General features: G+C 62.9%; 1 protein-coding gene across 7 annotated transcripts in view; it reads right to left on the bottom strand.

Moving 5' to 3' along the window:
- PLXNB2 (plexin B2) overlaps nt 1-23491 on the bottom strand; it is a 29477-nt gene extending 5986 nt beyond the window's left edge. The window contains exons 1-21 of one of the 7 annotated variants that reach the window (XM_073882565.1): nt 23379-23472; nt 11887-11935; nt 11387-11439; nt 6381-7467; nt 5830-6012; nt 5615-5743; nt 4955-5055; nt 4730-4856; nt 4244-4397; nt 3533-3647; nt 3344-3452; nt 3161-3262; nt 2576-2668; nt 2231-2312; nt 1989-2149; nt 1733-1881; nt 1477-1585; nt 1230-1366; nt 914-1084; nt 393-522; nt 54-281 (exon numbers count right to left, since the gene is read on the bottom strand). In XM_073882565.1, coding sequence (XP_073738666.1) covers nt 54-281; nt 393-522; nt 914-1084; nt 1230-1366; nt 1477-1585; nt 1733-1881; nt 1989-2149; nt 2231-2312; nt 2576-2668; nt 3161-3262; nt 3344-3452; nt 3533-3647; nt 4244-4397; nt 4730-4856; nt 4955-5055; nt 5615-5743; nt 5830-6012; nt 6381-7454 — 3354 coding nt within the window. In that variant the 5' untranslated portion in view covers nt 7455-7467; nt 11387-11439; nt 11887-11935; nt 23379-23472. Of the gene's footprint in view, nt 1-53; nt 282-392; nt 523-913; nt 1085-1229; nt 1367-1476; nt 1586-1732; nt 1882-1988; nt 2150-2230; nt 2313-2575; nt 2669-3160; nt 3263-3343; nt 3453-3532; nt 3648-4243; nt 4398-4729; nt 4857-4954; nt 5056-5614; nt 5744-5829; nt 6013-6380; nt 7468-10610; nt 10630-11386; nt 11440-11886; nt 11936-15775; nt 15946-23378 lie in introns of those variants that run through there. The other 6 variants (XM_073882563.1, XM_025881607.2, XM_025881608.2 and 3 more) reach the window with 6 other exon arrangements.
- Between the last annotated feature and the right edge of the window lie 966 nt (nt 23492-24457).

Below are 24457 nucleotides of genomic sequence, written 5' to 3'. Positions count from 1 at the left end.
CAAAGCTCGGGCTGCCTCCCCTGCTGACCCCCCAGGCTGTGGCCAGTCCTCACCCGGGCATGGATGAGCTTGTTGACCTGCTTCTTGACACCCCCCGTGAAGTTCTCAAAGGTGGGGTCGGCCACATACTCGAAGGCACCGGCCTCGGTCCTGAGCAGAGCCCGGTGCCCGTCCATCTGGATGAGTGCCGTGAGATTGTAGGCCTCGGGCTCCTCGGGGACCGCGGGGGATGAGAACACGACCTTGGAGTCGTTGTAGAATATGTACTCTGTGCCCATGACCTGCAGGCCGAGGCCAGGCCGTCAGGCCGCATGGCCCAGGCCCCATCCCTAGCCCGCACTCGCTGAGGGGGCCGTGGTGGAGCTGAGTCCCCCGCCAACACCAAGACTGACCGTCACGGGCTGCAGAGGTCCGGCCTCCCGCCGCCGCCGCCAGGACTGCAGGGGCTCAGCTATGACCACCATGGCAAATCTCTGGATCAGGCTGAAGCCCTGCCCCGTGACGTTGATGCTGCGGCCACCACTGGGGACGGGAGGCAGTGCCTGAGTGGGCATGACTCGGCAAGCAGCTCCCCGACCCAAATTCTGGCCACACAGTGGGCTGGGGATGGGCAGGGTCTGGAGTCTGCTCTTGGGTATTCATGCGGCTCTGAGACAGGGTTGGGGATCAAGCTCTGAGCATAGGACTGTGAGCACTGCCAACGCTTGTCAGAGCGGGGGGGAGTGCTGCCCATCTGGGTTTCTAGAAGGAAGCGGATCTGGGGGTGCAGTGGGCTTCTCTGGAGCACCAGCCCTACTACACCCTCTCAAGTCCAGCAGGCAGAGGGTGCCTGGGAAGTAGCGGAAGGGGGTGGGGGTGGTGGGGGGTCCCACAGCTGGTACCACTGCCCCCAGGGAAGAGACGGAGGCCACACCTGACAAAGCTTCGCAATGGTTCGAAGGCCCGCAGCACGGGATTCTCGCGGTAGGTGAAGATGACACCAGGGCTGGGCACCCGGGAGCCCCCGTAGTAAATCTCCAGGGGCAGCTCCCCCAGAACAGACTGCGGGCCAGTGACACACTGGAGCTGTGCCCCGAACTGCGTCCTGGCCGGGGGGGGGGGGGGGTTACAAGTCAGTGTCAAGCCCAGCCCCAGGCCAGGGGGTCAGTGGGTCAGGCTGGCTCTACGGCCCGCTCCAGGGTAGACTCAGGGTCAGAACCAGAGAGCCCCAGCCCGCAGGTGACACCCACACTTTACACGGGACGTCATTGAGGGTCACCCGCACGTCCTCCTCAGAGCCTGTGTCCAGGTGGGTGCCACTGATGGTCAGCGTGGTGCCGCCTGCCTGTGGCCCCTGCTTTGGCTCCACGCTGAGGGGCTGGGGCTGCTGGAAGAGCAACAGATCCACTCGGATCAGGGCTGGGGCGCTGGAGCCTCGACCCCACCCCACCCCACATCAACACGCAACCCTCAGCGGTCGAGAGGCCAGGCCCTTACCTGGTAGGTGAACTGGACGTGGGGTGGTGAATGACCCAGCTTCCCACTGACGTCCACCACGACGCCCCCTGTGATGGGCCCCGTGGCGGCCTCTACAGCACACACGATCCTGGGTGATTCACAGACAGGGTGGGACACTGCGCTGTGGGTGTGCAAGCCCTGGGCACCTGCATCCCGTCCTCCTTCTTCGCCCACCCGGGTCACCTGGCCCCCCCAGCCCAGCCAACGGAGCCCAGGCTTCAGGCTGTCCACTCACCGGGTGGACACGGAATAGCGCTCCGGCTCAAAGACGCAGTTCTGGCCCGCCACGGTCACCCTCTGGACGTCCTCTGCTCTGACCCCCAAATTGGACCCAAGGATGGTGATTCGGATGCCCCCACCCAGCGGGCCCGTCTCAGGGTGGATCTGGAATTGGCAGAGCCCAGCTGACCCAGCAGCTCGGGCAGGCGGGGGTGTGCGGGGGCAGCGGGCAGACCGGAGACCCTCCCCGCCAGGCAGGCACAAGGACTCACCCTGGTGATGACGGGCGCTGGGCACTCGGAGGTGCTGTTGCTGCACAGAGCCTCGTACACACACCTGCCCTGCCCGGCACACCACACACACTTGTACTCGGGGTTAGCCGCCAGGCACAGGCTGCAGTCACCACGGCCAAAGGAGCAGTTGTAGAGGGTAACTGTGGAGGAAGAAGCCAGTGGTCAGCGGGGCCACCCTGCTTCCTGCTCCCCACCCAGCCCCAGCTGCCCACCCCACCCACCTTGGAGCTTGCTGTCGACATTCTGGCCGTAGGACTTGACGTATAGGTGTAAAGGCAGTGTCTCGTTGGCATCATGGGACAGCTAGGGGGACACGCAGGGACACACTGTACTCCTTGCTCCCATCCCCGGTTTGTTCCATGGGGTCTCCCATAGCCGAGGGGCAGCAGGGGGAGGCCTCCAGGTGGCTGGAAGCTGGAGCCTCAGACATACAAAGGATCACTTTGATTCCAGGCAGGTGGCAGGACACACAGACATGCCAAGGCCCCCCCGCTGCATCCCCTACCCCGCCCCCAAGGCCTTCCTTGGGATCCAGCAGCCTGGCCGGCCTGCCCTGGGAGCCGCACCTTTGGGGTCCGAAAGAAGAAGGTTCCCGGTTCCTGCGTGCTCACTGGCTCCTCAAACTTGAGTAGGTCGCTGCCCACGTGCAAAGAGGAGCCCTACAAGGCAGTGTGGTCAGGACGGCGCAGCCAGGCCTCCCACCCTGCCCTCCCCGAACCCCCTCTGTGCCCCACACCCATCAGTCGGGCACTCCCATCCCAACTGACCACCCAGCCCTCCCAGACAGACCCACCTTGGTCAACCCCAGAGCATGGCCCTGCTCCCGCCTCCCACCAAGTAGCGTCCCAGCTGCCCAGCACTCAACACCCAAACGCTCGTCTCCTGCTCTCTACCTATGTTCTCCAGGCCCATTCAGGCTCTCTGCTGCCTTCTGTCCCCAAATACACATGGAGCACCTCCCTCATGTGCTGGGTCCCGAGCCAGGGAAGCTCGAATGCGCACCAGGCACTTGGACTTTGGTGTTGCAGGAAAATGGCTCTGAACGAGCCACTCGGACACTGCACCAGCCCCATGGCCCCTGCTGGACCCCCAGGCATTTCCTCATTGGGCAGGCCCTGCCCCCAGGTCAGCACCCCACAAGCCCCTGCCACCTTCACTGTGTCCAGGTTCTTTCCCTGGAAGGTTACATCTGTCTCGTGGTTCATGGGGATGACCAGTGGGCTGGGGTTCAGGAACTGGGGGCAGTTGTCCTCCTGGAGAGAGGAAGGCTGGTGAAGGGCTGCCTGGCCATGGCCAAGTAGCCCAGCTCCGGCAGGATGCTCACGGCCCCTCACCATGTGGGCGCGGACAATGCCATCCTCAGGGTTGGGGGAGGCCTCCCGACACTCATGGTAGCGCAGGTCCCACTGGCAGGTCCAGCGGTTGCTCGCGCAGGAGATGCACCTGGGGGAGAGGGTGGTGAGGAGCGCGGGGCCCACAGTGGGGAATGGGCAACGGGCACACTGGGCCAGCAAGACACTCACGGCAGGTTCTCCGCCAGGCTCATGGCCTCCCGGCAGTCGTAGAAGGGGTACAGATGGGAAGTGAGGAAGATGCTGCCACGTCTGAAGAGGAGCTGGATGTTCACAGCCACGTGGTCTGCAGACAGGAGATCGGGACGGCCTCAGGCAGGGGCCTCAGCACACAGGGCCGGCATGGTGGGGACAGGCCAGGCGGGCGGGCACTGGGCCTCTGCAGCCAAATCCTCGCCCCATCATAGCTCCCACGGGCCCAGGGTGGAATCCTAGTCTGTGACTTGCACCGGGCTCAGCTGGGCCCGCCAGCGCTATCAGATCTCGGCTCCAGTGCCGGCTCCCAGCTCTGGGCTCCTGAACCCTCTCTCTGTCCCTACAGGCACTGAGGGTTGTGGTTCCTCAGCACCTGGGGCAGAGCACCTGCCAGGCCCCTGCTGCACCAGCAAGCCGTCCTCCACTGGCGACACTCAGAGCCCCACCCATCTCAAGCTGGACGGGGCTGGGGAGGCGTGAGGGGCTTCAGCATGGACAGCAAAGCCCAAAGCCAGGCAGCTCCCTGGTGCCAACAGTACACGGCCCCCACACCCGCGGCTCAGGGATTCCAGAACCAGAACCGCTTGTGGGCCTCCATCTCGATCCACCCAGGCAGGTGCTCTCTCCACCTCAGCCTGCACCCCTGGGACCGTAGGTGCCCACCCAGCAGCTGCACGGGGGCCTCACCTTGGCCGGGCGGCGTGTTAGGGATGGTACGTGGGGAGTTGCAGATGACGGCATCCCCCTCCACGCGGGCAGGGTGTGCTGGCGAGTCACCAAAGTGGCATAGCAGTTGGTCTTCGCTGCTCAGGGCTGGGAGGGGACTGACGGTCAGCTGCACCTGGGGAAGGGTGTGCGGCTCACACCAGGACCTCTCTGCGCAGGACACCTACCAGCTGTCCTGCTCTCCCCTTGGAAAAGGCTCCATCACACTGAGAACAGGCCCCTGTGTGGGCACCCCAGCAACTCCTAGAATGCGGCCCACCCCAGGTCACAAGGGCCAGGGGAACCCAACAAAGGAAAGGCTCCCTGTCCTCAGGCTCAGGGCCCAGAGCCCAGGCCAGAGAGGGAGAGAGAATAAGCCAAGGTTCTCCTTGACAACCCAACAGCCCCAGGCCAGCAGGAGCCCCACCCCTGCCCAACCCCCAGCCCCTGCCCACCCCCACCACGCACCTCCCCCTGGGCCCGTCGGCTCATGTTCTGTGGCTGGGCCCCGGTGATGGCTACACAGGACTCGTCACGGCTCCACAGCCAGTGGCCGCTCTCCTCAGCCCGTGAGCACTCGGCCCTCCTGGTGCATCTACAGGGGCAGGGGGTGGCCTCAGTCCTGGCACCAGTCAGCCATACCCCCAGGCCCCCCAGGGCAGGGCTGAGACCCCTGGAGTCCCAGGCACTCACCGTCCCTCAACGACGCACCAGCCGCAGTAGGGGTCCTGGGAGCTGCGGCACTGTTCGCAGGTTGGATAACTCAGACAGTCCTGCACGGGGAACCGGAAAACCTGAGGGCAACGGGACAGTGAGCGGGACGACGGCAGCCACGAGGACCTGCCTCTCGGGCCCCGGATATTCCTGGGGTCACGGGCTTGATCCCACCTTTCCCTCTGAGCCTTAAAAGCCTGACACCCACACAAGGCCTGCTTGGTGAGGGTCCAGCAGCAGTTGCCCTCCAGGCTCTGAATGGGCCTGCCCTGTGGCTGCGGTTGGCCTGGGATAATGTGGGGTCCCAGGAAACCACGGGGGTCCCGGCTGTGGTGCCTCCCCGCGCCAGCTCAGGCCCTTCAACCCCCCTCCCCGAGAGAGGCACCTGGCCGACCTGGATACTCCCAAGACCACCTCGAAGGGCTCTTCTACCAGCCCCCCCCTAAACTGGGGGGCCCCTGTCAGAATGGAACTGGGGCAGGGCCACAGACAAAAACCGTTTCAGACACAAGGAAGGCGCTAGAGAGACACGGGGTCAAATGCCGCCGGGAAGTCTTCCCATCCCCCCCACACCCTTCCAGGCCGCTCACAGTGACCTGGACCACCGAGGCCCCTTCTCCGGGGGCTCCACAGGCCCACCTTGTCCTGGGTCATGGCGTAAAGACTGGCCAGATCCGGGGACAGCACCAGGTCCCGCTTGATTCTCTTGTTGATCTCCACGAGGATGGAGCCGTACTCCGCGGAGCTGCCATCCGGGGCAAGGTACACCTGCAGGTGTGAGGGCAGGTGCATGAGACGGGGGTCTTGCGCAGACGGCCCCCTGGGAGCCGCCCTACCCCAGCCCCAGGCCTTACCTTGAGGACCCGGCCATCTGAGGTGCCCAGGAAGGCAACAGTGTGGCCATTCTCAGCGGTCACCACCACAGCTGTCAGGTTCAGGCCTCCACGCTGCAGCATGGCCGTAGCTGTGAGTCCGTCTCTGCTGCCCAGCGGGTAAGGCAGGTGCTCAGAGCCGCACGGGAAGCTCTCACTGGCGCCCTGCGGACCATGGTGTTGTCAGCTCTGGGTACAGATCCCCTTGCTCTGGATGCCCTCCCCACGAGGGCCTCTGGCACTTGTGGTCCCCACACACGTCCCCAGGACCAAGGGTCCGTGGAATCAGGGACCCCGCCCAAGTAAGCACTGCTGCACGGCCGATGCCCAGCACGGGCCTGGCACTGATCAGACACCTGGAAGAAGCAGTGCCCGCGGGTGGGACCCGACACGGTGACCCCTCACACACACACCCTCTCCCTGGGCCCCATAAGCTGGGGGGTCAGGGACACACCCGCAAGCAGCAGCAACATGCAGACCCACACAGACGCAGGCGGGCCCGGCTTGTGGGAGAAGGTGCTGAGGCCACATACCAGCCCGTGGCCGCCACACTGGATCTCGCCGTGGAAGGGCTTATAGAAGGTGTCGCGGCCCGCCTCCCGGGTGCCCGTGTAGCAGGCATTGCGGTTGGCCTCCATCTTGGCATGGACCTCGTCCAGCGGGAACAGGCAGAGGCCCGCACGGGGTCCCCCACCGCTCCGGCCATCCCTGCTGAAGACAGCGTACAGCACCCGGCTGGTGCTCAGCACAGCCAGAGAGGCTGCCAAGCAGGTGCCGAAGGCAGGGGCCTGGGGGTCACTGGGGTCGAGGCACTCCAGGTCCATCTCCAGGTAGGAGTAATAGAAGGGGTCTTGCTTGCACATGCGAGCCAGGAGCGTGCGGTTACGGGGCGGGTGCTTGTCCTGCTGGTTGAAGACGAAGAAAACGTAGAGGCCATCCTCAAAGGCAGCCACGAACTGCTGTGTGTTGGTGGACAGGTATCCGGCCTTGTAGGTGGCGTGGTCCGTGTAGGCCTCGAAGGCCTCCCTGCCCTCGGCCCGGTCCAGCAGGCGGGTGCTCACAATGATGCCGTTGTCATGGGGCCCATTGCCTTTGCCCACAAACAGAACCCTTTCGCCACCAGGGCTCGTGGCGCTCACCAGCCCCACCGTGGTCACACTCTCATCATTGCTGGCCACAAAGGACTTCTCGCCGCTACCGTCCTCATAGAAGAGGCGGGTGGAGATGTTGCTCAGAGCGCGCAAGGCACAGATGCCCTTGAAGAGGCTGCCGCACTCGACGAGGCGCTTCCCGGGCGGGTCGAGCAGCAGGAGCTGGTTGGTGTTGTCCGTCTGCACGGCCTCGTGGCACTGGCTTGCCTCAATGGGCGGCGTGCACTTCTTGTTGTCCAGGGCCGGGCCCGTGACCGCCTGCTGCCCCAGCTGCAGGTCAGCAGTCAGCTGGTAGAGTGCATTCACAGCCCCCAGGTACACCATGCCCGATGCCTCGTCCACAACCAGGTGGTTCAGCTCGGTGTCGCTGCGGAAGATGTCCAGCTTTCGGGGCCGCAGGCCTGCACCTGTGCCCGCCAGGCCCAGGAGGGTCAGGGCCCAGAGCTGCAGAGCCATCGCCCCTGGCACCCTGTGGGAAGAAAGAAGGGTCAGGGGAGTCCCAGCTTGGAGGAGCCTCCATGCAGAGGAAGCACTCCCTCCAGGGCCTCTCCAGACCCTGCCCAAAAAATGAGAACACAGGCCAGCGAGGGTCAGGGCCGTGCAGGATACCCCAGGAGTGCCCGGCGCCCCTGTCCTCCTCTCCAAGGAGACTGACTCCCAGCCCTTCTCAAGAAGTTCAACCTATAACCAACCTACTGACCAGGGTCAAAGCACCTGCAGGCCCACCTCCAAGGCAGTGGAGTGCCGCCTCTACACAGTCTCCCAGGTACTCACGCACGTGCCCTCCCCACACCTTGTGACCCCAGGGCTCCATAAGCCCTGGAGCACAAGCCCAGGCTGACAGGGCACCTGGACATGCAAACCACACACGTGACTCTCTGCACATGGTGCACTCTCCCAGGAGACACAGAGGAAACCAATGGAAAGGAGGAACCAACGGTGTGGATTAGTGAAGGCGCACACGCTTTTTTCTTTTTAAAGTAATCTCTACATCCAACATGGGGCTTAACTCAACCCTGAGATCAAGAGTTGTACTCTTCCGCCACGTGCCCCCGGCACACATTTATTTATATTTGCCCACCAGAGCCACTCGGACCTCAGCTCAGCCCTGCCTCCCCATCCACCTCCCTGGGCCTCCAGGCTCCCTCCCCCTGGTGAACCAGCAGAGGAACCCACAACAATCTGTCCACCCTGCCTATGCGCTCCCCACGGTGGACACTCGGGTGTAGGCACGCAGGAAGCAGGACCCTGGGAAGAATTTCCAGAATCCGCCAGCTCTCCGAGAAGGGGAGAGCCTGGAGTCTACAGTGAGTGTGCTGCCTGCAGGGCTGGGGCGGGCCCAGCCGGTGTGCAGGTGTCTGTCTGACCGCATGTTCCTGCACATATGCAGGCCCATGCATGTGTCCACGTGTACAAGGGATGAGCTGCTAAAGCCAGGGTGAAATAAAGTGTCCCCAGATGAGAGGACCCAGAGCATATGTGGTTCTCCCTCCCCAACTCAGGGACACAGAGATCTCGGAGAAACTCAGGCAGGGCCATTCTGCCTCTAGGCCTCTTCCATCTTGGGGCCGTCCCAAACCGCCCACCTTGGGTGACCTGCTCTGTGTTGGTCAGAACCCCCTGTACGGTCCTCTCCCCACAAAGTGCCCTCTCCAGATGCGTGCATGAGTGCTCACCCTTGCATGCGCTGTAATCTGCCTGAGTCTGGCATGACATTTAGGGCAGTCCTGCATTACCCTATGCCTGAGTGGTGCCAGACCCGGATGGCAGAAGGGAATGAGGGGCCCAGGCTGCACTTGGAGAGGAGCTGGTTCATCCTTTGTGGCCTCCTTAAACACCACCTCCCTGGATAGGCTCTTATTCCCCCAAGAAACAATTTCTTTTCTACTACCCTGTCCACACCCTGACTTGCCCCGTGCCCTGTCCATCTCTTCCAGGAAGGCAGAAAAGCATCTGAGGAGACATTTCTTTGGAGCACTGGCTTTGGGCAAAGCTGTGTTTTCTGGAATGAATTGGCTTTTTCTCATGGAACCTGTGATTCTTCCATCAAGTGGACTTCCTTCTTTGCTTGGGCCCCAGGCTGTGGCTGTTCTCCCCCCGCCCCCCCGCATCCCTCTGTTCCAAGTATCCACAACCTTCCTCAAACCTGAAGAAGTATAACCAAGAAGCAACCAACTGACAAAGCCCTCTCTACCTCAGAATCACTGCAGGGCCCCTGCTGTCCCTGCAGGGAACCCCCACCTTGTACTGGAGTGCAGAATTCTTGCCTGGCCCCTGGTGACCTCACATGCCCTCCTCACCAACCACTGGAAAAGGGGCCACCCACGGGTTACCTGGAACATGTCCAGAAGGGGAAACGACAGGGACCTGGTAAGGAGCCCCTGGCTGCCTGGGGCAGAAGACTGGGCAGTACCAGGGTGAAGTGAAGGTGGCCCAAGGCAGGGCAGCAGGAGGAGAGCCAGGGTGACCCCTCATAGGGGTCACCAGGTTGGGGAGATAGTCACGGCTTTCGTCAGGGATAGGAAGATTTCACAAGCCCTTCAGGGAATCCCACTGAACGGTAGGGGTCCCTACCTCCACAGACCCCTCTCTGGGGAAGAGGCGAGCACAGTCTGGGAGATCCCCAGGCGTGGAGCTGGGCTGTCCCTGACTTTGAGAGTGCGCAGAACCAGGCGCACCAGGCCCTGGCCGCCCTGGCCCCTCGGGTGCCCACGGGTACAGTCCCTCCCCCGTCCCTCCCCGGGAAGGAAAGCGCCCAAGGACCCGCCCCCTCGCCCTTCCCCCCCCCCCCTTAGCGCAGCGTCAGGGCCCAAAGTCCACTCTGTGGCGCCAGCGAGGGTGAAGGGGGTGGGGGCGTGGGCCTCCCGGCCCCTCCGCCTCCTGCCCAGGCTGGCCCTCCCCCACCCAGCCGCGCTTACCCGGGTCCCCGCGTCGCCGCCGCGACCCCGGCCCCTGTCGGCTCCCACTGGCCTGCTGGAGCTCGGAATGAATGGAATGTTCCCGGGGCCCAGGGAGGGAGTGCAGGCGGGCGGGGACGGGGCGCGGGGGCGGGGCCGGAGCCCAGGCCACCCCAGCAGCAGTCGGCAGGGGCCGGCCGGGTGGATGCCGGGTGGATCGCCCCACGTGAACCCAAGGAGCCCAGGGCCCCTCTGCTGGTCTGTAAGCGGGGCCAGGACGCGAAGACATAGCTGACCAAGTTGAGGAAGTCTTGGGGCACTCCTGTTCTGAAAAAGCTTGTCCTGGACCCTCCCTCAGCCTCCTCCTCTGCCCCAGAGCCCCCCAGGTCTTACACCGTAACTGCTCAACCAATACTGGGTATGTCATCAGGGAGAGCTGGACCAGATCCTGCCGCGGGCATTAAAGCTGGTCCAGATACTGTGCTGTTCACCACCCACGCTACTGCCCCAGGATCCCCCTGGGTGGCGAGCAGAGTGAGACTTAAATCCCAGTGTCCAAACTCACCCCCCACCCAGGCTGAGCCCAAGTCATCCAGGGTGGCAGGAGAGCCTTGGGTCACACTCCAGAGGCAGCAGCTCCCGCCACCCCACTTCCTGGATAAACAAAGCCTCAGGTGACCTTCCTGGCCAGGTCCGGGAGCAAAGGGTGACCCACCTGACCGGGGAGCTCAAGCCACTGTGCGGGAGGCGCCAGGCACAGCCAGCAAAGCTTCCTGCCGCTAGTGTCCCTAGCATTCCTGGAACGGGCGCTTCCTGTTTTGAAGGCAGCCCCAGGACCCCTGGCTCACCGGGGCTGGCGGGGATTTCCTCAAGGGCATCAGCCGGCCTTCTTCCTGGCTGAAGTCCGGAGGTGCACTTCCAAAAAGTTGCACAAACTCCGGCCTGTTGCTGGCCCAGAAAATGTCTGGACAGGCACTCCTCCCCCAAGCCCAAATTCCAGTCCTTGTGCTCCAGAAGCCAGCTCTCCTGCCAGTCTCACTGTAGAGCCCACCCTCCCAAGGAAAGCTTGGTCTCAGAGAACTGGGGGCAGGGGTGGGGGCACTGGCTGGGAGTGGCTCCTATGGGCAGGACACTTGTTTTTTGTTTTTTTTAAGAGTTATTTATTTGAGAGAGCGAGAGAGCACACACTTGGGGGGGTGGACAGAGGGAGAGGGAGAATCTCAAGCCGACTCTGCCGACTCTGCACTGAGCACAGAGCCTGACATAGGGCTCAATCGCACGACCCTGAGATCATGACCTGAGCCGAAATCAAGTCGGAGGCTTAATCAACTGAGCCACCCAGGCGTCCCAGGGCACTTGGGTTTGTGCACACTGGGCCCAGCCAGACCAGAGCCTCAAGGTCACCACCCACAGCCAGTGGAAGGCTCTAGCCTCACTGTGTGGCCATAGCCCCCCACTGCCTTCCCCAGGTGGGGCCCAGCCTCCACTCACCGAGGCTCCAGTCGTCCCGCTCAGTCTCTGCTCTGGGCCAGCATCAAGATTCTCTAGGAAGCAAAGGAGCAACAGTGGTCTGACCACAAGCCTGGCCTGCCTCCCCATCTCCTCTGCTCCATATGGTGGTGGTGGGGGGGGGGGGCAGCAGCTCAAGAGATCTCATCTGGCCTTTGCCACTGGAGCAGGAAACCCCCAACCTCCTCTGCCTCCTCCACCCTGCTCCCAGCACAGCCCCTCCCTCAGACACCAGCCTCCAGGGCCCTTAGCCCAGCACCCCAACGCACACACACCCACTTGGTCTTTCCAGAATACAAGCCTGACACATCCCTCTCTCTGCTCAAAAAGGCCTGGGGAAAAACAGGGCAAGGAACAGCTCCCTTTCATTATTAAGTCTGCTGGTACCAGCTACTTTTTTAAAACTAGGTACATATATTTGATTAAAATATAAATTGCTTTCTGAAAAATAAGCATACCCCTGACCCCCAAATTCTACTTACTAGCTGTGTGACCTTGGGCAAGTTACTTCTCTTTCCCTCACTTCCCCATCTGTAAAATGGAGATAGTCATAGTGAACTCCCCCCAGGAGTTTGTAAGGACTAAATGATTCATTCAAGAAAGCCTCAAGAAAGCCTGTTACACTGTAGCAGTCAGTAAAGCTTGCTATTGTATCCTATCATCTGCCATAAATATCCATGTATATCCACGGGGGGAGCCTGTCCAAGGATACTTCTTGGCATGGTTTATCATGATGAAAATGTAGCAACTACCCAGCATCCAACCAGAGCTCCGCCCCCTCCCAAAAAACCAACCAGGCCCACCCGGGGGTGGTCTGTGCTGAGTCCACAGAGCCTAGACATGTCAGGGGCCGCCATGGTACCGGAGCCCATGTGTCTCCATGGGCGTGTATGTGGACATCAGTTTAATTGCTGAGAAGTTCTAGAAGCTTTCTTTCAAACTGAAAATGTTGGTAAAGCCTGGGGGCAGGGAGGAGGGGACTGGGATAGCAAAATAACTTCATTTACCAATTTTTGAAAAATTTTTACAGGGATAGATTCACATATTGTCTAAATAAAAAGGGGTATATATCTAATGATGATTGCCTCCCCCTAGCCCACTCCCTCCAGCTCCACTCTGCTTTAGGATATGGCTTTCTGGACTCAACCATCTTTCCTGGCCAATCCAGCCGCTCCCCACATCCAAGGTTCAGCCACTCCTGCTCCCCCCTTTGGCTCCCAGACTGGCTGCCCCCCACCCCTCACCACTGTGCCTCCAACACCGCCACAAGGCCCAGGCCATTCCCCACCCCCATCCCACAGTGTCCTATGCAGCACACTCTAACATGCATTCCTGGAGAGCAAGACCCAGGGCAGAACCTATGGCAGATCCAAGGGAGACCAGCAGGGGCAAGGAGGGCAGGGCAGTGTGCACTTGAGCACAGGCCGAGGGGCTCAAGGCTCTGGGTGCAGGGATGAGGGGTGTCCTTTTGCCACAGGCACTGAATGCAGCCTTTGTGAAAGGGGCAAAGGGCCACTCCACAGGCAAATCCAGGGCGCAAACCACTGGGCGTCGGTATGATGCAGTCTCTTGAGAAAGCAGGGGCTAGCTTGGCCTGGAGGCGGTGGCCGTCGCAGGTGCAAACTGCGCTGGGGTCCACAGCACACAGACTGAACAGTTCATGGAAAACTCCCACCTGAAGGGACAGCATGCCGGCCTCCGTGTGCCCCTATGCCTGATGCCTCAACCTCCTCCATCTAGCCTCTGAACTTCACCCCAGGGCATACCTGAGTCCTCAGCCCCCAGACCGGGGGGAGAGGGAGAGAGAGAGAGAGAGAGAGAGAGAGAACGTGCGCGCTCTGAACTTCAACCCGGGGCATGCCTAGGAATCCCCAGCCCCCAGACAGGGTGGTGTTTCTGTGTGTTTCTGTCTGCTGTAGGCAAAGCCAAGAGAGGCTGGCCTCTTCCAAGGGACACCTTTTTCCTGAGCCTACACACACTCATCCACCCAGCCCCCACAGGCACACAACCCCCTCCAGGGACCTATCCTGACTGACCCACTGAGCATGCTGGGTCCTACTCTCAGACCCTCCCAGAGGCAGCCCACTGATTTCTTCTCCCAACATCAGGCTCCTCCAGCCAAAACTTCCTGCAGAATGAAACCTGGACCTCTCCCTTCTTCAGCCACCAAGTCCTGGGGCCTTTCCTAACTCAAGGATGCCGCTCTCAACCACCCAATCCTGCCCCCAGCTTCTCCCAGCTAGTCCACCCTTCCCCCAACAGCCAGCCTTTCTTGCCTCAGGAAGGCCACTCCTCTGTGCAACCACAGGCCACTGAGGCCATGGCTAGCCCGCCACCCCCCAGCCACACACACCCAACACTGCCACACCGAAGAGCCTCAAGGGCACAACTCTGGAGCCAGACTTTTGTCTTTTGTTTTTGTTTAAAATATTTTATTTTTAAGTTATCTCTACACCCAGCCTGGGGCTCGAACTCACAACCCTGAGATCAGGAGTCGTACACTCCACCGACTGAACCAGCTGGGCGCCCCTGGAGCCAGACTTCTGGATTCAAACGCCAGCTCTCTGTCGATTTCTATCTTGGTGATGTGGGTTATTTACAAAGCTACACCGTGCCTCAGTTCTCCATGTAAAATGGGGGTAACCACAAAATCGATCTCAGTGAACTGCCATGAAGTGTAAGCAAATCCATGTGTGGAGGTCCTATGGCTGTGCTTACAGTGGGGGCGGTACTCCGGGTGACTGACGTCTCAGCTTTGCTCTCCCCCACACCTTGCCCAGAAAACTACCCATCCCTCAGAATCTCGGGATACCCACCCTGACCTGGCCCTGTAGGATGGTCACTCATCCTCCTCGGTCTACGGCCTTCACTGACGGGCCTGCCACGCGCACACCTGAACACAGGAGCTGGCCGATGGGCACTTGCGGGCCTGAGCCCAGTGAACCAGGAAGCTGATGGCATCACAAATGGAGGGGCTGAACACACAGGTGACCCTGCAGCTGATCCCCAAGCCTCACACATGGCGCTATTCCCTGCCCCAGCCACAGCACGGATGGGAGACAGGCCTCTTCTCCACCAGAGCAGGAAGCAGTAAGAGTCTCTTGCCAGATGGGTCCCTGTGGTTCCCCGCAGGTTCTGTCTTCCTCTAAGTCACAGACAACGGGCCCCTTGCATGGGCAGGTTCTGCACACCCCCACCCCAAAAAAGGTGAACAGAAGGCCCCTAAACAGGAAGGGCAGAGTCCTCACTCCAGACCAGGCTCCAGGGCTGGGGCTTGTCAGGTTCCCCCTCCGCAGCCCTCAGCCCCCAGCTGAGGGAAGGCTCTGCCCCGGGTGCCGGCGAGAGTCCGGGTTCTTTCCAGGCTACTGTTCTAGTCAACACAGACTGAGCCATTTCTTAACGCTGAAATCAAAACAATACACAGCACCCAACACAGACTGAGCCATTTCTTAACGCTGAAATCAAAACAATACACAGCACCCAGGCCTAGTGGAGGTGGGGACCAGCTTGGGGGCTGTCCCTCGCCAGGCCAGCCGGCTTGTGGGCTCCGCAAAGGGACCCGGATGGGGCTGGGATAGGACCAGGAGGACGGAAGAGGTGCCCAGAGACCGAGATGAGGGCTCAGGCACAGGCAGACACAGAGAAAGGGACGTCTGGGGGGGGGGGGGGGCGCGGCTCAGGCCCAGGGGGGGACAGATACAGCCCACTACCCCCCCCAATCGTGGGGGTGCCCTGGCACCGTGTGGAGGGCCCTAGGAACCCCCAGTCGGGCGGGGAGCCAGCCTCCCGGCGGCAAGGCGCCACGTGAGAAGCCAGGGAGTCGCCCCTCCCCCGCCCGGCAGCTGGCAGCCAGGGGACCAGGCCTCAACTCTCCCGACGAAAATGCAAATCTGCAATTAGCGGGGAGCGTTAAACAAATCAGAGGAAACAAAACAGGCCGAAACGCCGGCGATTTTGCCTGCAAATCGCCGGCAAATCCGAGCCTCGGCTGTTTTCAAAACAAGCGTGAGGGAGGGGCGCGGATGGGGTGGGGGTGAGTACCTGCCCGGGAGGGGGGGGCGCCCAGCGCGCCCCCCCCCCCGGGACCTCCGGGGTCCTGCGCGCCCTGCCCCGTTCGCCGGGTGCCCTGGGTCAGAGGTCGGCTGGGGGGTGGGGGGATGGGGAACCGCCCTGGCCGCGTACCCGCCGGGCTCCCCGGAGCGCGCGGCACGGTCACCTGGGAACGGCCCCGCGTCCCGCGCGCACCCTCGGAGGGGAGCACGTGGGCGGTGCGCGAGCTTCACCCAGGACCCCAAAACGCGCCGGCGGGTCGGACAATGACCGCGGCGGCGGTCACGTGGGCAAGGGGAGCCGCCGCCGCGGAGCGCTCACCTGGTGTCTGGCTCAGCCCAGCGCACGACCGGCCATTACCTGCCTTAGTCCTCCTGGCCCAGTGGGTCAGTCAGGACTCGGCCTCCTCCTTCGCTGCCAGCCCGTCACCCACCACCTTGGCCCTAGCAGCAGCCTGCATGACCCCGACCCGGGCGAAGGCTGAACTCTCCCGGCACAGGCACCTAGGGCAGGGGTGGGGCGTGGTGGGGCGGGGCGGGGCTCTAGGGACAGATTGACGTCGTAGCCTGAGACTTGCGTCAGCGCCACCGGAGCCTCCCACAGGACCCCCTCTCCACCAGCCCTGGCTCCTGGGGCCAGGTTCCTCCTACCTGCCTAGACTGTGGGCCGACTGTCCATCCCCAGCCTGGGTTGGGGGGAGTGCCCAGCCTCCTGAAGTCTGGACTCTGGGTCTCAGGCTTAAGTCACCCGTAGCTGGTGGCAGTGAGGAAGTCACAGGCCCAAGACCCAAGGCTAAGGAGAATGTGCCCAGGGAAACCCCAGCCTGTTCTGCTCCCATCTCCCTCCCACCAGCCTCCCACCCAGGCTTCTGATGCTCCTTACCCCTGAGAGCATCCAGGTGACCTCTCAGCAACTGTCTGAGGCCTGAGGACACTGTGACCAGGGTTATCGCATCCAGCCCTGGCCCTCAGGCGTCTCATGAGCTTGCTCATCAAAGCCTGGGTGTGTGTCCTCCAGCCCCTCCCTGTCTGTCCCTCGTGGCTGTCCATGAACACTGGGATCCCCGTGCTGTCGGCAAGCTGGCAGCTCTCCTGTGCCACTCACTGCAGCCTAACACTGTGGCCAGGTGGCTCAGAAAAACCCGAGAACACAGTTTCAGGAAATGATACTGTGTGGACCCTTCCTGCAGGCAGTAGTCCCCAGCCTCCTTGGCCTCCCAGGCCCTTGGGACATAGGTGGGATTTGTTCGGTTCTGATGCCTCCCTCCTGAGTCCCAGGCACCATGTCCCATCTGGACATGCTTAGGCCCTTCTGGGGTCGCCCCGGGTCCCTCCTCTGCACAGCAGTCCTTGGATCAAAACACTCCACAGCTCAACACTCTCCACTGACAGCCCTGTGCTCCCCGGGGAAGCCCAGGCTGGGGCCCGCTGACCCGTCCCATCTGCTCGGCCCAGAGCCCCTGACAGCTTCCTGTGTGCACTGAACTGTGGTGTGCTGGGGACCCGGGAACACGTCTCCTCCCCTGGCTCGCACAGTGGCCTCAGTCAATACTTAACAGCCGGCGGGATGGGCCTGGCCTGTAGGCACGTGTGGACATCCTCCTGAGATAACCTCACCAGTGGGTAAGCCTATGGTCGGACTGAGAGACAGAAAGAGAGGTCGAGAGATGGGGAGGGGCCAGATTAAAGGCTGGGGCCGGCTGGGGGTCGGACACTGCGGGGCGCCCAGAGCACAGATGTCTCCAGCCACCACCCAGGTAAGAAGAGCAGTTCAGACAGCTTTGCAGACACAGAGGGGCTCCATGTGAGTAGCCCCCACATCCGAGCTGGAAGAGGCTGAGGGCAGTCTCACGGGCATCTGGGCCTCAATGACAGGCGGGAGCCACTGGTCCCAAGGTTTGGCCTCCCGGCCTGCCTGCCTGCCCCGCCTTTGAGCTGCTCCCACTCATTTCCCCTCTGCAGGCCCACCTCCCAGCTGACTGGATGCTGCAGCCCAGGGCAGCCTGTGGCTGGCCCAGGACCAGCCCCCACCCAGAGCCCCGTTCGTGGGCCGTGTGCGGGAGGCGGGAGTGGGCGTGGGGGGCGGACGGGTGAGGGCCCGAGCGAGTGAGAAGCAAGCAAGGCCTATAATCTCCCCATCAGTCTGTCAGCGCCTCGGCGGTCACCCCAGCCCCGCCTCCTCGATCACTACCGAACCCCACAATTAGCCTGGGGCACTGTGCCAAGCCGGCAAACCAGCCACAACTCACACACGTGACCACACATGTGCAGGCACATACGTCTGTGATGCCAGTGAAGGACCCTGCCAACAGGGGTCCCTTCCGCAACATCCAGCGAGTGTCCCCAGGACAAACAGCCCATGGAAGTTCCCCAGACTCAGGCTCTTGGGCTGTGAGAGGCTGTGTGTGGGAGGAGTCTTGGGGGGCCCCAGCACTGGGGTAGCCCAGGCTGCCCAGAGGGGCCAAGAGGGCTGGCAGAGCTGTGCAGGCCTGGAGTTGGCCTGGAGAGTGGGACCATGGGCGGGAAGGGTGGAGGCAGGGCCATCTACGCAGGTGCAGGGAAAGGCTCCAGGCTGTCGCCTGCCATTCAAGTGTCCTGTCTAGGCAAGGCTGAGGGCCTGGCAAGGTGCACTGTGCTTGTGGTGCTGGGCAGGGTCCGGGGGCCAGGCTAAAGGTGGGGCAGCAGGCAGAACCCCACAGTAGCAAATAGTCAAGGGTTTGGGGAGGGCAGAGGGACTAGGAAGCCCCAGTAAGGAAATGCCCCAGCTCAGAGCAAGGCAGGGTGGTGTGACGCAGGTGCTGGGGAGGCAACAAGCTGGGCTGGACGGCTCAGGGAGGAGGTGGGGGCTGGCCTCCCCGGGACGCACCCAGGAAGGAGGCCCAGCTGCCTGCGGCCAAGCCCAGCCCCTTCGGCTCAGCAACGTGCTGAGCCTGTGGTCAGACCAGGAGCCACCTCCAGGAAGCACTGCTGGCCCAGCCCCCTCCTTCTCCTTGGCCTCCCATCCCCAATCCTGACACCCTCTCCTGGTTCCTGAGGCCCCTCTGGGCGGCTCCCAAATCAGTCCTGATGCCAAGAGGGGGATGAGGAGGCCAGCCCTCAAGTCTCCTGGCCCCTGTGGGGAGCACCTCCAAGAGGAGAGCAGATGGACCACGCTGGATCCCTTCCCACCCACCACCCACCCTCACTCACCCCTGCCAACTCGCTCTGCTTGACTTAAAATGGCTTCTCCTACTTGCTGGGCAGGAGAGGGGTTGCCACCACCTTCTCCACAGAAGGCCTCACCTCAAGCAGTGTCCTATGCCCTGGCGCTCCTCCAAAGTGGGTCTCCAGCTCTGAAAACACCCTGGAATGGGGGTGGGGGTCTAGAATCCACCTCTCTATAGCTGGGCCCCCATTCCACCCAGGTCACCCCATCCCACCAAGCTGCCACCCCACGGCCTCTGAACCACAACTGCTACAGGCCCCCTTGAACCCCCAGACAGAGCCATGCTGCCTGATCTATCGGGGCTGCTCCCAGGCCCCTGCCTGGCACCCCTCCTCCCAGCACAAGGACCGGGCTGAGAAGAGCACCCTCTGTCCCTGTCCCACATGCTGCCTGCTGGGGCCTCTCGGGATGGCCTCTGCCTCCAGCAGCCAGCTTGGGGCCCAGTGGTGTGCTGGGAGGGGGTCCAGTGGCATCCCGCAAGGCCCCACCCAACACATGGCCCGTGGCCTGCACAGGGGGCATGCTGGCTCAGGGGACGAGACCGGAGCAGAGGGCCAGTCAGAATGGCCTTGGGGGCAGACGCCCCTGCCCGGATGCTCTGTGAACACAGGTGGCATCCTGAAAGACTACCATCAAACCTTTTTCTCCTTCTCGCTTTTCCTGAAAAGGGGACCCAGCTGGGGCAGTGTTGGGCACAGAGATCTGAGCTCCCCAGTGGGCCTCTCCATCCCGAGCCTCACATGGGAACTGCTGGCCAGCTGTGCCAGAGGTGCCAGGGGGCACGACCCCAGGGGTCTGGTCTCTGTACCAGGAAGTGACCTGTCCAGGGCAGGGCTGATGGCAGAGCTGAGGTCAGAATGCAGGCTGCACCCAAAAGGCTTCCCTCTCCCTCCCCGTGGCCCTGGGGCCAGGAGTCACCTAGCACGATGACGACAGGGGACTACCAGGCTTCAGAAGTCGTGCCTCTCAGGGGCTGAGGACACGGGTGTGGGCCCCGAGCCTGGCCCTGTCTCCAGATGCCCCCGGTCCCAGCCGGGGGTGAGACCCGCACAGAGATGCCAAGCACTCGGGCGGACTAGCGCCAGCCACAGTGGGAAATGGCAGTGAGAGGCCCAGTCCCTGTGTGTGAAAGGGGAGCTGAGATGTGGGAAGGTGGGTGGGGAGACCACAGAGAGAGACAAAGTGGGAAAGAGAAGCCCAGCTCCGGGGCCAGGCCAGCCCCGCAAGTGTCCCTCACCGCCACCCATGGCTACACCAGGCTCCCTCCAGGGGACTGGGTCCAGTCACTGTCACGAGTTTGTGAATCAACCACAGAGCAGAGGAACGAAGACCCACTCAGGTGGCCCTGCGAGCAGGACAGCAAAGGGCCAGCCCAGCCCTTCCAATGCTCTGCCCGAGGTGACCGACCAAGGCAGGCTGAGCTATATGCTGGCCTGACCCAGGGCAGGGTTCTTGCCTGGGCAGCTGAGAGGACCGAGGTCCTCCTAGCCTTGAGGCAGAGAGAACCAGGAGCCTGTCAGGAGATGTGAAACCACGGAGGGGAAGGGTGTGTAGGGACCACAGGAGAAAGGAGAAGCTCCCGGCCCCTTGGAGCTGCCCCCACCCTGCCAGCCAATTACAGGCCCCTGATCCCGCCCCCTCAGCCTGTAATTTGAGTCCAAAGACAATTAGCTACAGGCTGGCCCCACCCCACCCCACAGCCCCACCCCAAACACAAACACCCATTAGGCTCTGGAGGAGGGACTCTGCCCAGCCCCCACCCTCAGCTAGAGCCTAGTCCCCAGGGAGCCCCCAAGGAAGCCGGTCCATCTCAGAAGTTATGGCCAGGGGACCACCAAAGCCCCGCCAAGTGGCCAGACCTGGGCTTGCGTTCTGGCAGGTCTGACCCGCTCACCTCCTCCCCTAGCCTTACCCGAACCTGTGTCCAAGGGCAGGCTCTGGACACAGGAGTCTCCTCAACAGGGAAGAAAAGCTTATTCCCCCCACCAGCAAGGCCACAGCCTCCTGCCGGGTACCTGTTGCTGCAGCAGGGACTGAGACAACTCACAGCAAGACAGCCCCCGGAGGCAGAAGGCACGGCTCCCGTGTGTGGCCCCACCCAGAGCAGAGAAGGGGCCACAGGGGAGGGTGCTGGCACCCACAGCCTCTCCCCACCAGTGCACCCCTGCCCACACCCAGCATCCCAGGGGGATCTTCGGCTCTGGGCCCAAGATGTGGGTCCGAGGCAGGAAACAGGATGCCATGTTCCCAGAGTGGCCTCAGTCCTGGGATGGCTCAAGTGCCTGCAACCGTGCCCTCTTGGGGAAGATGGGCATATGCCATATGGACCCCTCCCCAGGTTGCCAGCCCACCCCAGTGCCGTCCAATCCAATCTCTTCTGCTCCACTCCCCTGGGCTAGGGCCAGGGCCCTGGGTCTCCTGCACTCCGCCCAAGCTGCCGGCTCTGTGTCTCCAATGTGGTCCCCACGGGGGCTGCTGGGCACATGGCTGGCGGGCACACTCAGGCACAGACCCAGGGAGCCCTCACAGGAGAGGGAGTGTCCCAGACAGCTCCTCGCAGGGACCCACTAATGGCTTTGATCTCTTCACCTGGGGAACCCCTCACTTGTGGGCTGGACTGTCAGAGAAGGGGCTTGTGGGGGTGCAGGAAGGTGGCCTGAGGTTCGGCCTGAGAAGACCCCAGTGCCTCACCCTGAGCAATCTAAGTCACGCCCTTGCCTGCTCTCCGTCATCCCTGGGAAGCACCAGGTGTGAGTAACTCGCCAAGGTGTGTCCCTGAACCTGGCTATGGAGAGCAGCCTCAGAGGCCTTCAGGCCATAGTGCTAAGTCTTCTGGGGCTGAAGGGGTCCCCTGGCTGGGTCCCTCCCCCAAGCCCCGAGGACAGAATCTAGGGCCCCTCCAACCCTGTGGCCTTCCTTGGAGGGGCCTGGGTCCACTCCAAGCTAGCTAGCAGGGCCGGCTAAGGCAGCCTACAATCTCCAACCCAAGGGTGATGCATCCCCTCCCACCCCGCCTCCAACCGGTCTAAGCAGCCTCGGGAGGTGGTGGAGCTGCCCAGACTTGCCCGTCCCTCCTCCTGGTGCTCTCAACCCTCAGCCCCGGAAGTGGATCCCTCTCCCAGGGCTGCAGCCTCCCCCCCTTGGGTGGCTGGACACGGCTGGATAATCCAAAATAATTCCTTCTTGGCAGGCAGCCGGCGGGGGAGGGGGGACTCACATTCCAAACCCTTGTTTTTCTCAGTAACTTCCCTCCCTCCCTGGGGGGGAACCCCTGGCCAGACCTCAGGTCTCACAGAGGGGCCCACCCCGTAGACCGGGGTGCGCCCCCCGCCCCACTCCATAGGTATGCTGGGAAGAGGTGGGAGGCTCAGATCTGTGGAGCCCACCTGTCTGTCCTCATTAATCTCTGGGAATTCCTAAAAGCTGACGTGCCACAAAAAGTACCCAGCAGGCTCAGCCGGGCCTAAGCTGACCCTACCCTCCTGGGGACCCTCACCTCAGAGCAGAGGACGCCCTCCCCACTAGCTGTTCAACTCTCAGACTCTCAGGTGGCAACTCCAGGCCAGGCCAGCGTTAACATCTGGGCATGGGTCAAGCTGCACCCCTCCACCCTCCTGCTCCCTCACTCTCCAACAGGGCCCAGCTTAAGTCAGACATGGATGAGGGAGCTCCCCGCGGCAGGCACAGGCCAGAAAACCCTCCAAGCCCTGAAATATTCCACTAGCTTTGGGGCCCAGCTTCGCCCCCAGTCCTGACCACTGCCACAGGCCACAGTGGACACAGACCCTTTCCTTCCCTTTCCAAGTTGCTGGGAAGAGAAGCTTTAGTGACGTGGCAGGAAGCTCCCGGGCTCTTGAGTTCAGGGACCCCAGAAATCTGCTAATAAGCCTGAGCACAGAGGGGTGGGAAGAGCCCAGCCAGGAGGGCTTCCTGGAGGAAGCATGCAGAGGTGTTGGGTCACAGAAGGTGAGGGGAGGGCCCAGGCACCAGCTATGTCCCCAGACCCACACAGTTCTGAGACCTGGAATCCAGGATGTCTACCTAAACACTATGCCAATTAAGCACACCAGGAACCGCCTTAGCAGGCCCTGTGGAGAAGGCAGGCCCAGGGCCACCGGGACTTAGCTGCCCTTAGTCCCACCCCGGAACCCTTGCTCCCACCTTCTACACCCAGCCAAGCAGAGACCAGGGAGATCACAGGGTGGTCCTTACAAGGAGCCCCAGCGGGTGTGCAGGGGGAGGGTTGCTAAGCCCTGACTGCGGGTCCAGCCCTCTGGGGAAGCCTGGGCTCAGCCACCCTGTAACTGCTGCCGGGCTGGGGGCAGGTGGGTGGGGGCCCCCGAGCTCTTGCACAACAGGGACAATTGCAGCCCTGCCCACAGATCTCGGTGTCTGGAGAGGTGGGAGGCATGGGCGGGGAGGGACGATCAGGAACCAGAAGGGGTCCAAGCGGTCCAGAGGGCGCTGCGCCGGGCTGGAGACCCTCGGCCGGGCCAGGCCCGAACCTCCCCCCACCCGCCCCGGCGCCGCGGGCCTCGCCGGCCACCTGGAAGAGCCGAGGGCACACGGACTGCGGCCGAGGCCCGATCGCCGCCCGCGGAGCAGCAGCTGCCCCGGGTCCCCGCGCTCAGAGCGCGCAGACTGGGACCGAGCGGCGCTGACGGCGAAGCCCCCCGACCCGCGCGGGCGCACCGTGGGCCCTGTACCCCCACCGCGGTACCTGCACGTCCGCCGCCGAGGCTCGATGGCGCCCGGGCCGCGATCGGCGCTGCGCTCCGGCCCGCGCGGCTGCCATGGAGACGGGCCTTTGTGTGGCCGAGGAGGGGCCGGAGCGCGCGGGAGCAGCGGCCCCGCCCCCGACGGGGAGAGGGGGAGGGCGGGGTAGAGGAGCGAGAGGGAGGAGGCGGAGGAGGAGGGAGGGACGGAGAGGGAGGAGAGGGAGGGGCGGGGAGGGAGGAGGGGGAAAGGGGAAGGAGGGAAGGGCGCGCCCCGCGCCCCGCGGCCACACAGCCCACCGCGTCGCGGGATAGGTTCGGCCGGGTTCGTGCCCAGGTTCTCGGGCAGGCAGGGCGCGCCCCTGGGCCGGGCACCGCCTGGGAGCGCCCCGAGCCACCCCGGCCCCAGCCACCTCGCGGTTCGGGCGCCATCGGGCACCACGGCCACCACCAGATTGGGTTCAGGCCTGCCGCATCCCCTGCTGTCCCCGCGGGCCGGGGACTGCTGCGCCCTGACCAGTTCCCTGGAGCCTCAGCCCCCCAACCTCTTAGGGTTAGAGGTGCGCCTGCTGCCTCCCAGAGGGCCTTGAGGGAGCCGCCCCCAGGACCAGCACCAGGGGTTTGTGTGCCTGGACTTGAGAAGAGGTGGGCACCCTCCCCGTGGGGCCAGCTGTCCTGTGAGCGCTTGCTGCCCCTCACCTGCAGTCTCCCGTCACACAGGATGGGTGGGGTGAGCAGCAGTTGGGGACCCAGGGAAGACAAGGGACTGTTTCCCAAACCCTAACCAGCACTCCTACACCAGGACGCCGCCGCCCCCCCCCCCACCCAGACTGTTCACTTCCTCCAGCCCCCTCCACCCTGAGACCTGCCCCCAGTGATCAAGAACTCCAACCAGATGGAAGCCCTTAGGAGCATCAGGAGCATGTCCTTCAGTCCTCCCAACATCTCAGCTGCTGGCCACCCCCAACCAACCAGGCCAAACCTTCCCTCCGGCAGCCCTGAACCACAGTCACACCAAGAGGCCCACCCAGTCCCCACTGCAGAGGACCCCTAAAACTGCCAGGGTCTGACAAGAACGCCAACT

This window comes from Callorhinus ursinus, unplaced genomic scaffold, assembly GCF_003265705.2.
Source record: "Callorhinus ursinus isolate GAN/ISIS: 27379988/994484 unplaced genomic scaffold, GSC_fseal_2.0 scaffold48, whole genome shotgun sequence".
Lineage (NCBI taxonomy): Eukaryota > Metazoa > Chordata > Mammalia > Carnivora > Otariidae > Callorhinus > Callorhinus ursinus.
The sequence above is the reverse complement of the archived record's forward strand: the minus strand, read 5'-3'. Positions and strand labels throughout refer to the sequence as shown.